General features: G+C 35.6%; 1 protein-coding gene across 10 annotated transcripts in view; it reads left to right on the plus strand.

The window, feature by feature from the left end:
* The window catches only part of SENP6 (SUMO specific peptidase 6), a 99140-nt gene that overhangs the window by 42252 nt on the left and 42340 nt on the right, over positions 1-14548 (plus strand). For 5 of the 10 annotated variants that reach the window (XM_040983655.1, XM_040983656.1, XM_040983654.1 and 2 more), the window contains exons 6-9: positions 1834-1854; positions 7428-7498; positions 10438-10580; positions 11349-11736. In XM_040983655.1, coding sequence (XP_040839589.1) covers positions 1834-1854; positions 7428-7498; positions 10438-10580; positions 11349-11736 — 623 coding nt within the window. The remainder of the gene's footprint in view (positions 1-1833; positions 1855-7427; positions 7499-10437; positions 10581-11348; positions 11737-14548) is intronic. The other 5 variants (XM_040983648.1, XM_040983647.1, XM_040983649.1 and 2 more) reach the window with 5 other exon arrangements.

The raw sequence follows: 14548 nt of genomic DNA on the forward strand, positions 1-14548 counted from the left end.
AGTTAAGCCAATCTGAAGTCAGGAGCCAGGAGACTCTTCCTGGTCTCCCACGTAGATGCAGAGTCCCATGGCTCTGGGCCATGTTCCACTGCCTTTCCAGGTGATGAATGGTAATTGGAGCAGCTGGGACATGAATTGGTGCCTTTTATGGAATGCTGTCACTTTTAGACACAAGATTACCCAGCTGAGCCATTGTGCTGGCCCAAATTTTCAAAAAATTAAAAAGTAAGCTTTTCCTTGGGCAGAACATGATATTAATCAAAGACTATCATAGAATACCACAACTTATAAATTAGATACCATATCATGATAACTGTATTTTTCTCAACATTAACAAAAATATATTGTATGTTTATTTTTGTTATTGTTCTTCCTAACTACATTTTGTTGGGAAGGACCAAACTTGGTTTCTTTTATCTCCATTCTGTTTTTGCTTTCCATTTCCTCTGTGTAGATAGGTTTAAAAAACAAGAGAACACTAAACTTGGAACTCCAAAGTGAGGAGTTGGAAATGGCTAGATTGACATTTATACCTGAAGTGGCTTTTCAATTTACCTTTTCTGTAAATATAATTTCTTAAGAAATAAGAATATATAAAGTGGACTGTATCTAAGCTTTAATGTTTATATTTTGTCTTCCTTTATTTTTAAAGATTGTTTAGAAGGCAGAGTGACAGATGAGAGAAAGCATGCTTTTTCATCTGCTGGTTCATACCCAGGAACCAGTAAGTCCATTTTGATCACCCTGGTGGGTGACAGGGATCCAAGCAGTTGGCCCATCTTTCCCTGCCTTCCCCGGCGTGTTAACAGGTAGCTGGTTTGGAAGTGGAATAACCAGAAATTGAAATGGCCATCTGACATGGAATGCCAGTTTCCCAAGGGACAATTTAACCTGTTAGAACAAAATACCAACTTGAGTATAATATTCCCCTGATTTCCTGACATTTTTCCAGCATGAATTGGTTTTATTCATATTGTTCTCAGGTTTAATAATCAAGATGAAATTTCAAGTATAATGCTAATGCAACTTTTAAAAAACATGTTTCTTTTGTATGTAAAAACAAGTTGCCATATTTTACCTTAATTTTCTAAGACTAAATTACTGTTTTACTTATATGCTGTGCATTTTATTAATGTGAATTTAATATTTTGTAAATAACATTCATTTCAGTTTTGACTATTTAGTTCCTTTTAAATAAAGAATAATATGGTGTGAATATTTAATTCTAAGTGGAGGGTTTGTGTAGATTTACTTTTGATTAATTAATGTTAACATTTTTTGAACTTCAACTTGAACTGTGTAGAAGGCTGGGACTTATGTATTGGATTCTTGTTAGAGACCATGATTTTAAAGCCTGGGCTTTCCTTGTGTCCCAAGTCACATACTGTGTTTAAGACTTTGGGCAGAAGTTCAATAAATCTTAAAAGGTTTCTTTAACTCAAAAACAAATAATCATTCTGTTAATAGAATTAGAAACCTCTTAAGTTTTTTGAGTCTTTGTATCTTAGAACACTTTGCATAACCCTTCCAAAATAACATATCCTTGAAGGTTTAATAAATAAAGCCCTTTCAAGAATTTTCATATTTTTGTATATCCATTTTTCCTCCTTTTAAATATATGACTTGTAATTATTTTGTGTTAATGAAAGTTGGAAAATAATTTAGATAAGATTCATAATGTATTATATAATATATGTATATATATGAATTGTATTTGTAACACATTGACCACATTATAGTTCTGCCTTATTAACTACAGTTACTACGACTGCGGTGATATATCTACAGTGAGGTCTTGCCTCTTACGTTTTTTTTCTTTTTTCATGTTTTAAGCAGTCTGGACCGAAAAGAAAGGTAAGCTTAATATTGATGAAATTAGAGCATGGATGTAGCAATGAAATTCCAGAGTATATACTTTGAAACTATTCATTGGATTAGAGTTTATCATTAAAGCTCATATTCTTCGTAAAATGAAACCCATTAATAGTACAATATCAAACTGGATTTATGAAAATGTTGTTTTGATATAGTTCTTAATATGTGTTTTTCCATGAATAATTCACATACTTACACTGATATGACTTTCCTTTGAACATATAATGTTTTAATGCTTGGGTTATAAAGTTGTTTTCAGTTAAATCATCAGAATCATTCTTGCTATATTTCAATGACGATGTCCTGTTTTTACATTTGAAGAGATTAGGTTGGATGAAATGAAAATACCTTAAGGTAGTGTTATGGCTTTATAGATCAAATATATTTTGTTCTAGCTCAAAAAAAAATCTAACAATTTTGTGAATATCTTTAGTTCTTTCTTAGGCATGTTGGCAGTGCTTTAGGAGCTTTCTAAATGACTTACCTGGCATGAAAAAATTTAAGAACATATTGTGGGCTTTTTTTTTTTTACATAATAAACAGTTGTAATTTTTGTAAAACAGGCATCCATAGTGGGAGCTTCTCCTGCATATGATATGTTGGGGGAATTTTTTTCCATATGTGGATGTGTTTGCTTGTGAGTGTTTTCCTGGCTCCCTTGAGATGTTCAGAAGTCTGTTTGGCAATCCTGTGCTGTCCTCTAAATTGGTTAAACTTTTGTGTTAAAGCAACATTTTTGTATAATTGGTTTCTGTATAATTCTCTTAAATTATAGTGCTGAAATTACAGAATGAAAAGTGTAGATGAGATGAAATTGGTAACCTGTAATATTTTATAAGATGTATATATTCCATCTTAATAAATCCCTAAATGCTGAGATAATCCTCCCAGAAAAAATTTAAGTATATTTTGTGAATGTAAATGCTTTTAAATTAATGGCTTGTGCAAATATTTTATTACTGGTTTCCACAGAAGTAAACAATGGTTTCCTGTTGCCTTTTTTTTTTCTTTGAGTAAACCATTACTTCTTGTCAGATATAGGAGCTTCAAAAACTATGGAAAAACGGACTAGATGTTTATTTTGGTGCAAAAAAGGTTTTGAAATTACGCATTTATCAGTTGCATAATAAGCATTTTTATGAACTTTTAAAGATCTGTTGTCATTTTATATCTTTTTAATTTGAAACTTATAAATGGCTACTTTTGTCCTTAAGGTGTATTTAGTAGTACTGCTTTAAATAGACATCACATAATTTCATACCATCATACGTATAACACAGTTTTGGTATTCTGTACTTAAATGTAGGCACTGTTTTTAAAATAATTGAAAAGTCATCAATTACATTTAATTTTATAATAGCCTTTGAGTTTTACTGATTGTTGTACACTGATTTGGCTTTTCATGCTTAGTGGAAATTACTCATTAATACAGTCAGTATATATTTAAATGCCTTTCTGTGCCACATACTTTTCTAGGAGCAAGCAGAAATCTCTGCCCTCTTCTGACTTTACATTCCTGTTGGAATAATACTGGAATAGGAGTCAGAAGATCTACAGTGAAGTAACTAGCATAACCAGTAGGAACATTACTTTGCTATAAAATGAAAGTAACTAATATTTGTCACATTTTAATGAAGTTTTTCAAGAAACATTTACTAAAAATTACTTAGACAGTATAATAACTTTGGAATTTCTGAATTTTAATGGACTAGATGTTTCAGGTTTTTTTTTTTTTTAAGATTTATTTATTTGAAAGGCAAAGTTAGGGAGAAGGAAAGATGGAGGGGTCATCCATCCATTGATTCCCCATGGGTAATGTGGCAAATAAAACAGAAAATCCCTCTACTGTGTAGTTTACAATTTGATGAGGCAAAAACTAATGACAAGTGAAACATGAAGTACTAAGTAGTGCTAAATGTTGGTGTACAGGTACATGTTCATCTGAGAGTCTAGCATTTTAACAAGAACTAAAGGGAAAGCAATCAACCATGCTATGATCATAATAGCCTTTCTGGTTAGGGAAGAGACCGCTAAGTTATACAAGAAGGAATTTGGCATAAATGGAAAACACGAAAGAGTAGCCACAGCAGTTAGAGTTTAGCAAAGGGGAGAATATGAAAAGAGGGGTTTGGGGATATACTGGCATCTGGTCATAAAAGGTTTTTTGCAAGGTGATCTGAAGAGGATGAATTTTATGTTGCTGCAATAGAAGCTTTCAGAGCATATTACATAGGGAACTTTTTAATCAACAGATATATTTCTGATTTGGGAGATAAGGAGTATGCAGAAAGAGATATTCTGCCTTCTGGGTCGCTCCCACAATAGCTACTATGGGCAGGACCAAATAAAGCTGGGGTAGACAGGTGGGAGAAGTGGTATTGTGAAGTAGCCGGAAATTCCATCACACAGCACCACACGATGCAGTGAAGGTTCTGAGTTAAATTTTAAATGAGACAGAAATCCAGAAAACTGTAATGCTATTTTAGATTTTTGAGCAAAAACATCAAATTAGTTGATCTGTGGTGTTTTTTGGAAAGTATCTGCATTTGAATGGATGCTAAAGGAGATTGCTGAAGTGTCTTTACCAGAATTCATGTTGAAACCTAACCCCATCTTGGTGGAATTAAGAGATGGGATTTCTGGATGTGATTAAATCTTGACAACCCCAACTTATGTCACTTTATACTGAATAAATGTGTTTGCAGCCTACCTAGCTCAAACTGCAGAAGTAAATTTGTACTTGCAGAGTTTCTGGTCACTCTGAACCATAAAACTATTTTCCTTGCCAATAAACTTTAGTATTTCAGATTAACTAAAATTTGTTACTATTTTTACAATACATGATAAGCTCAGAGATCCTGGGTAGTTAATCATGTTATCATATTTTGCTTCAGAGTCATAGTTTTTCTGTGGTGTGTTTTTTTTTTTTTAAGATTTATTTATTTTTATTGCAAAGTCAGATATACAGGAGAGAGGATGAGAGAAGGGGAGGAAGATCTTCTATTCGCTGATTCACTCCCCAAGTGGCCGCAATAGCTGGAGCTGAGCTCATCCGAAGCCAGGAGCCCGGAGCCTCTTCCAGGCCTCCCTCATGGGTGCAGGGTCCCAAGGCTTTGGGCTGTCCTCCACTGCTTTCCCAGGCCATAAGCAGAGAGCTGGATGGGAAGTGGGGCCACTGGGATTAGAACTTGTACCCATATGAGATCCTGGGCATTCAAGGCAAAAACTAGCTGCTAGGCTATCACGCTGGGCCCTTCTATTGCATTTTAACCCATTATGTCCAACTGCGCTATTTATGGAGTAAATGCACATGAAGATGTAAACTGAGCAGTAAATATACTAGTTAGTGTTATTTTAAAATAGGAATACCTTGCAATTCATAGAATTGATTAACTTGAGACTTAGTAGGTTAAAGATAGCATTTTAATTTTTCCATGATGTAGAGTTAAAAAATAATAAGGTCTTAAAAAATCAGTGGATTTCAAGATAACTGTGTAATATATATTCATGTACTTTGTTTCAGTCCTAATGTAATATAATTAGGAGCTGAAAATCTGCCTTTTTTTAAAAGCTACTGGGATATGGGCAGGACTTTTTTTCTGGTTTTTGTTTGTTTTTTGTTTTTAAGATATTTATTTTATTTGAAAGGCAGAGTTAGAACAGAGATAGCTTCAATCCAGTGATTTACTCCTCTAATGGCCACAATGGCCAAAGCCAGGTGCCAGAAGAAGGTTTTTCTGACTCTAAACATGTCGTTGCAAGAGGGCCTACCACTGGGCTGTCTTTTGCTGCTTTTCCAGATGCCTTAACAAGAAGCTGGATTGGAATTAGTACAGCCAGAATTGAAGCTGACATCCATATGGGTTGTTGGTACTGCCATTGAGCAGTTACATGAACAGGGGAAGTTAATTAATCTTATGCCTGTTTCCTCAGCTATGAAGGATTGTAAGGTTATGGTGGGAATTAGACGAGTACAGTGCCATTAAACCAATAGCTGGCACACAATGATGAGTATTTGCTTAATACTATTACAAGAGCACTACCATTAACTTCCCTACTGCTTTTCTCATGTAATTTTCATATTTTGTTTTCAGTTTAATTGCTTTTTCTGTCAGAATGTAAGATGTAAAACTGTGAAATTCTTGTAAGAGATTTTTGTGTAATTTCATAGGTTGTATCATCCTCTAAGTAATAGGAATTATCTATCACTAGTGTGACTAGACTCGCACTGTGTTATAGTGGCTGCTCCTCAGCCTGTGGCGCTTGCGTCCCAGACAGGCAACAATTTGTCTCACAGCTGCTCTGCTTCTGATACAGCTCTCTACTTATGGCCTGAGAAAGCAGTAGAGGATGGCCAAGTCCTTGGGCCCCTGTACACACAAGGAAAACCCAGGAGAAGCTTCTGGCTCACTGTTTCAGACCAGGTCAACTCTAGCCAAAGTGGCCATTTCGGGAGTGAGTCAATGGGTCGAAAAATTCTCTTTCCCTCCCTCTCTGTAATTCTGACTTTTACGTGAAATAAATTAACGCTTAAGAAAGATTTACAAATAAAAATAAAAGATTCTATTTTTAATTTTCAAATAAAATGGGAATCTTTTTAGAAGCTTTAATCTGGGTGCTGAACTACCTATTATATTTTTTGCTCTGTTTCACATTATATATTCTCTTTATGTTTTTATGCATAATTAGCTATAGCATATTTGTTTTTGCTTACAAATCATACATATTTGGTTTACATAGACAATATTTGGTACCCTGAATTCTAAGGATTACTATGGAATATGTATTCATCTGATGATATATGAATTCTGATATAATTTAATAAAAAATTTAAAACAAGTATGCGGATGTGTTACAAGACCAAAACACTTGTTTTGTAATTGCAGTACATTTTCTTTTTACTCATTTTGGGATTACCCTCAATTTCAGTATCAGTATTTGACATTTACTATTTTATTCATTGATTTGTTTATTTAAAATTTACTTGAAAGGCAGAGTTACAGAGAGAGGGGAAGAGGCCGAAAGAGAGAGAGATTTTTCCCCTGCTAGTCTGAAGATAGGAGGCAGAAGCTTCTTCCAGGTCTCCTATAAGGGGACAGAAGCCTGAGTGTTTGGGCCATCCTCTGCTTTACCAGGACATGAGCAGAAAGCTGGATTGGAAGTGAAGCAGCTGGAGCTTGAACCTGCACCCATATGGGATGCAAGTACAACTTAGCCTGCTATACCATAACATCAGTCCATACCTTTCTGAGTTTTAATTTCCCAAAAGTTTGCTTTCAGAGAACAGTAATTTGGATTTTAGTTATTAAATGTTTTTCCAACAGCCTTCATACTGTAAACTTAGAGTGATGATCTAAATGAATAGTTTGTTACAGTTCTAATTTATTACGGTTTACTAAGATTTTTCTATGGTACAGTTTGGTATTGTCACTTTTTATTTATCTAAAAGCTATAGTTACTTTTAATAAATATATCTTAATTATGCCCTTAACTTTTTCATTTTGAAAATTACATGTTCTTTTAAATAAAATTGTATGAATTTCCTTTTCTAGGAAAGAATACCCACCTCATGTCCAAAAAGTTGAAATTAGTTCAGTAAGGTTAAGTCGGCCACAAGGTATGGGTAAGTGTGTGGTTTTAATTGTTAATACCTGTAATGGGTTTTGAGCTACTGTATATGAAAGGCACCAATAAAGATTTAAAAAAAAATGCTAAGCTTAGGGTATTTTAGCGTATTTTCAGCCATAATAGAAATTTACAGGCAATGATTTTTTTTTTCCTGCAACTATGGTTTGAGAGTTTTAACTGTGACCTGATGTCATTGAACAATTGCAGAATCAGGTCATTATACTTTGAATTCTTGATATACTATTATTTTGCTTGTGTTGGGCATCCAGATATTAACTGTGGATGAGCTATTGCTCCAAAATTGCCCTTTATTGAACTGCTACAATTATGTTATATAATTGTATTTTATTTATTTTTTTATGCTAAAATTTATAATGCTTTAGGGATCCTTTACTTTTAAAAGAGGTCATACCAGATGCAACTGTGTTAACAGCATTAGAAACCCACTGTGATTGAAAATTTATATCTATAGTGAAGTCATTTTTAGTATACTCACCAGGAAAGGTAAATAATGTTTGTGAAAAATATTTCACTATTAAATCAGTTTTCATTATCTAGATTGGTTATTGGTAAGCTAGTTTACCAGTAGTTATTGGTAAAAATTCTGTTCTAAGCCTTTGCTTTAAATAGTTGCAGTAGCTCATATTTCCAAATTAATGCACATTTTTCTACTTTAAATGAAAATCTGTATATTTTCTAAACATGTGTATTTAAAACCTGTTTTCTTATTTGTATTTTTTTAAAAGGTATATTTATTTATTTGAAAGGCAGAGTGACAGGGAGGGAGAAATAGGACTTCTTTCTACTGATTCATTACCCACAATACCCAGTGCTGGACCAGGCTGAAGATAGAGTTGAGAGATGGTTCACTGTACAAATGACCACAACAGCTAGGCTATGCCAGGCTGAAGCTGGGGGCAGGGAGCTTCATCTGGGCCACCCATATGAGTAGACAGGTGCAAGGACTTCACCCACCCTCTGCTGCTTTGCTGTGTTCGTTAGCAGGGAGCTGCATTGGAAGCAAAGCAGCTAGAACTTGAGCTGATTCTCTTGTGTGATCTTGGCATTGCAGGCAGCAGTTTAATTCTTTGTACCACACCACTTATACTTCATTATTCTTTTGCTCATTCACAAAGAAAGCTATTCCAAATCCTTGTGAAGAACTACTGTATAACAATTATTATTTCCGTTTTATAAATGCGTAAGTGATGGGGCCCATTTATGTGATTTTTTTTAGATGCCAAACTTGTTACGTGTGAATTTTTTATAATTTTTTTTTGTTTTTGTTCTTATTGAAAGGATTGAGAGGGAAAGTCAGAGGGGTCTTCTTCCATCTGCTGGTTTATTTCCCATCCCAGTTGACCATGAGGGCCTAGGCTATGCCACGCTGAAGCCTTTGGGCTGGAACTCCATGTTCTTCCACATGGGTGACAAGGGCTCACATATTTGGGCTCTTTCACTGTTTTCCCAGGTGCATTGGAAAGGAATTGGATAAGAGGCAATGCAACTAGGACTTGAGTAGCTGGAAGTATGGGTCAGCTCAGAGTACCATAATACTGATCCATTGCTAGCATTTAATTATTAAAACGTATTCAACAGCATTAACTAGATGGGAATAACAATTTTTGTTGTTAGCATTTTATTTTGATGTTTGTTTTAGACTTACAGAAAAGTTATAAAACTAATATAAAAAATACCTATTTATTCTTCACTCAGCTTCCGCTAATGATAATGTATTTCTAATCATATTTTATTAAAACCTTTATTTATTTCTTTTAATTTTTAAATTTTTTTTAATTTTTGACAATGTTTACATAGTTAATTAGGGTAAAAAGGATCAAGGGCTATAAGAAAGTCGGTAAAACTATTATTTTAAAGCCTTTATTTATTATAAAGGCAGCAAGAAAGAAATTTCTTATCTACTGCTTCACTTTAAAATGCCAGCAATGACTCAAGCCGAGTCTTTCACAGGGGTGGTTGGGACCCAGTTACCTGATGTTTTGAGCATTTGCAGGAAGTGAGCATTTGCAGGAAGCTAGAATTGAGAATGGAATCAAGGCATGAACCAGCACCCCCTATATGGGATATGAAATTTGAGCTGCCTGGCATTAAGAAACTGCAATTGGTGTAAGATTTTTGAATAAGCTGTAGAAGCTCGTTCAGATTGCACCACTGATGTCCTCAATGTCTTTTTCTGGTCTGAGATCCAGTTGTGATCGCACATAGTCAAAATACTATCGTTTCCTTGGCAGCTTTGAAGATTACTAGTCATTTGCCTTGTATCGTATCTCACAGTACAGTTTGATGATGCTTGATGATCAATGGTTATCTGATGTTGATGTGTCATATTTCTGGTGGTATAAACTAGAATTGCTTGGTTAAGGGAGTTCTGTTGGATTTATTCACTGTAATATTACTGTTTTCTCCTCAGTGTTCTTGTAAGAGACGCCAGGACTGAAAATATAGTTTTTTTATTTTTCAAACTTTCACCTTCTGATTTTAGCGTCCACTGATCTATCTTGCTGCCAACAATTACTGCTTGGTGTTTAGTGGTGATTTCCTATTTTCTTCATTTGCTCGTTTTACTTCTGTAGGGAAAAGGTGCACTTCATCAGTTTCTTTGTTTTATTTGATTATAACCTATGAACTCATTTATTTCAGGAGAGAGAAAAAGTTTTAACATGGAAACTGTTTCGAGATTATTTTGTGTTAGGTAGATGTGTATATGCTGGAGTGTCAAAAGTAGACAAGAATAGCCAGGATATGTGTACTGGCTGAAAACTAAAGTTCTGGTAATATTTATTGTCCATGTAGAACATTAGCTTATTTTAACTAAAATTTAATGTTTGTGAATACAAACCAGTATTTTTTCCATGGCAAAGATCATGAGGAATTATAACATTTGATTTCAGTACTTCTCTTTTCTCCTTTTAGAACGCACAGTGAAAAAAACAGAAGAGTCTGAGTCACATGTAGAGACTGAAATTAAGAGGAAAGTGCAACAGAAGCGGCACTGTAGTGCATATCAAGCTTCTCCTCTCTCCCCTGCTTCAAAAAAATGTGTAACCCAGTTAGAGGTAAGTAGAGAAATTACTTTCTCTTGTTAATCACATACTAGTTCCAGTGTTTTACTAATTATTAAATTCTAGCTGATCCTTTAAAAATTGTTTTATTTATTTAGAAAGTAGAAAGAAAGAAGACTCCCATCTGCTGGTTCACTCCCCAGATGTAGAGAAAAAAGCTGGATCTGAGCCAGGCCAAAGACAGGAGCTGAAAATTTATTCTGTTTCTATGTGGGTGGCAGGGACCCAGCTACCTGGTTGTTTCACCTGCCACTGTGTGCATTAGTGGGAAATTGGTATTGGGACCTGAGTCAGGACTCAAACCCAGCCTAGGCACTCCATATGTACAGAATGTCCCAACCATTGTTCAAATGCAATACCAAAATTCCTACCCCTGCAGTTGATCTTCCATCCACTGGTTCACTCCCCAACTAGCTGCAATGGCCAAAGCTGGGCCAGTCCTAAATCAGGAGCCAGGAGCATCTGTTTGGTCTCCCACACGGGTGCAGATTCCCCAGGTTTTGGGCTGTCCTCCACGGCTTTTCCGGCCTAAGCAAGAAGCTGGATAGGAAGTAGAGCAGCTGGAACATGAATCAGCACCCATATGGGATCCCAGTTTTCTTAAGCTAATTCCCAGGTTACATGGCTTATTCAGGGTCTCCTGGAACCTGTAGTGGCAAATGATAGGAAAAGGAAATTTACTTTTGATAACTTTGAGGGAGTTTCTTGATGTTGAAATAAAATACTAAGATCTGTTATTTCCTTTGTGTTTTGGAATTTAAGGTTTCTGAACAGCGTGAATGTTGTCCACAGTGTGGGAAGGAAAAAGAAAATCAGACCAAATGTGAAAGTTGTGGTATTCTTTTTCATAATGATTTACCAAAGTCTTGCAGACAAGCTATAAGTTTGAATGACTCCACTGGACCATCATTAAGAACACCAATTCATCAGAATTCTGGAGGACAGAGACCACAGAACACAGGATTAACAACCAAGAAGTTTTATGGCAACAATGTGGAAAAGGTTCCAATAGACATTATTGTAAATCGTGATGATATTAGACATAATTATTTGCAGACTAATGGAAAAATCATTTTACCTTCGGCAAAAATACCCAAAATCACAAGCATAAAAGAGAGGAAAACAAGCTTGTCTGATCTAAATGATCCAAGTAAGTATTTTATTCCCTTTAATAATACTTGAATCAGTACATCTTTCATACATGTTTTTTATTGTGTGTAAGCACATATGATAAGTCTGTTTTAATACATATGTCAATTTTGTAGTATATTTTCTTTTTTTTTTTTTTTAAAGATTTATTTTATTTTTATTGGAAAGGCAGATATACAGAGAGGAGAGACAGAGAGGAAGATCTTCCCTCCAATGATTCACTCCCCAAGTGAGCGCAACGGCTGGTGCTATGCTGATCCGAAGCCAGGAGCTTCTTCCGGGTCTCCCGCGCGGGTGCAGGGTCCCAAAGCTTTGGGCCGTCCTCGACTGCTTTCCTGGGCCATAGGCAGGGAGCTGGATGGGAAGTGGGGCTGCAGGGATTAGAACCGGCGCCCATATGGGATCCCGGGCGTGCAAGGCGAGGACCTAAACCACTGCACCATCGTGCCGGGCCCGTAGTATATTTTTCAATAAATGATTAAAATATGTCCATCCAGTTGGAAGATAATGACTGCTTTCTTTTCTATCCATTTTACTATATGTTTTTAAAGATCTATTTATTTTTATTTGGCATGCAGAGTTACAGAGAAAGAGAGGGAGATATTCCACTCATTGGTTCACTCCCCAAATCACGACAGTGGCCAAAGCTGGGCTGATCTGAAGCTTCTTTTGTGTTTTCCATATGTGTGCAGGGGCTCAAGCTCTTGGGCCATCTTCCAGCACATTAGCAGGGAGCTGTATTGGAACTGGAGCACCTAGGACTTGCACTGGTGCCACACAGATTTATTTATGATATGTTTTTAGTTCATGTGCCCATACAGTGTTAAATACAGTCAGCATAATTTCAGTCTTCACTAGTTGTGAAGAAATTTTTTTGTTATTTTAATCCTGAAAAAATTGGACAAATTGCTCTTACCAGACAGTTAATAGATTTGTCCATGAGCCAGATGCTAAAGAAAAAATTAAGATTCTGAGTCATTTTTAGGATGATGAAATGAAACTTCATATAATTAAGTGGTACGTCTTTAAGAACGATGTACGTTGATGTAAAAGGAAATACATCCACGTAGTTCTGAATTTGTTCAGAAGAATATTTAGGAAATATTCAGAAAAAACTATTGTAAGCAGTTCAATGTTCAGAATTTAACATAGCAACATATGAGTCATGATTTAAATCATAAAGTAGATGTGGACATTGTGCCACCACATATCAAGCTACTGTTGGGGATGCCTGCAACCCATATCAGAGTCTCTAGGATTGAGTCCATCATCTGCTTCCAAATTCAGCTTACTGCTCATGCAACTCGATGACACCAGATAAGAGCCCCAAGTGCTTGGGTCTCTAGGAGATACACATTTCTGGCTCCTGTCTTCAGGCTGTCCCAGCAGGTGGAGGATGTCTCTCTTTTTGTCTTTTTCTGCCTTGCAAAAAAAATCCTTTAGTGACATACAGAATATTTTATTCCCCTTCTTCACTGGAAAAAAAAAGCGCTAAATGGAAAATGTGCTTCGTTAAAAGAACATATCATGCTAATAAGATGTCATTCATATCACACTTATGAACCCTGTTTTCTTATAAAGACAACAACCAGTTTTAGCTTTCACTGTTTCATAATATCAGTATTAACATACCACATCTTAAAACGATACTAAAGCAGTTTTTTAATACTATCTTATGAACTTTTGGGATTTTTCAGATTCCACAGCCTGATTTCTTAATATATGTCATCATTTTAAGATGTATATTCCTACTAAAATAATAGTTACAAAGATTTTTTTCTGGTGGGAGTAGCTTTTAAATAAAATGTTCAGTTCTCTCATAGTTGTAAATTCCTTGGATTAAAGGTGAAGCAGGTTGAGGAATGAGGGGGAATCATGACTGGCAGAGGGCCCAGTTCAGTGGCCCAGCAGGCTAAATCCTCATGTTACATGTGCTGGGATCCCATAAAGATGCCTGTTCATATCCCAGCCACTCCACTTCCCATCCAGACCTCTGTTTTTGGTTTGGGAAATCAATAGAGGATGGCCCAAGTGTTTGAGACCATGCACTTACATGGGAGACCTGGAAGAAGCTCCTGGTTCATGGCTTCAGATCAGCACAGCTCCAGCCATTGGGGCCACTTGGGGAGTGAATCAGTGGGTTGAAGATACTTCTGTTTCTCTTCTCTGGATGTGACTTTTCAATAGAAATAAATAAATCTTTAAAAACAAAAATAAAAGGTAAATCTGTTTAACTGCAAAAAAGTTCAAATTCTATGCATGCTTTTTCATAATATTTCCCACAAGCTTTCTAAAGCTTCTGCATCTTTTTATATTTGTTTCAGAAACAGAGATAGATACTTGCTCACAACATCTAGGGCTAGGCCAGTCTAAATCCTGGAGCCAGGAATTCAGTTCAGGTCTCCCACCTTAATCATTTCCTGCTGCCTTCCAGGGTCTTTTTTTATCAGAAAGATAGAATCAAAAACAGACATGAGAACTCAGACTCGCATGAGAGTTCCATGTGATGTTTTTCCTAGGCTAAATTTCCATCCAATAATAAGTATTTTGCACGCAATTTACTATTAGAAGTAGTCCTGTGAATTGCAATCAGCCTTCAAAAAGTTTATCTTGTAAAATATGTGATAAGTAAAATCTAAGCATGGATTCCAGAATTCTTTAATTCCATGTCTGTGAACTTTTTTTTTGAAGTACCATTTGTAAGTGCTATTGTAAATTTTACAACTTCAGAGAGAAGAAATAAGGTAAAACCCAAAAAGCAAGACTTTTAACTTTCAAATAAATGTGAATCTACTTAGATTTTCTAATCTAGT

This window comes from Ochotona curzoniae, unplaced genomic scaffold (assembly GCF_017591425.1).
Source record: "Ochotona curzoniae isolate NIBS_2020 unplaced genomic scaffold, NIBS_Ocur_1.0 contig_3819, whole genome shotgun sequence".
In the NCBI taxonomy this organism is placed as follows: Eukaryota; Metazoa; Chordata; class Mammalia; order Lagomorpha; family Ochotonidae; genus Ochotona; species Ochotona curzoniae.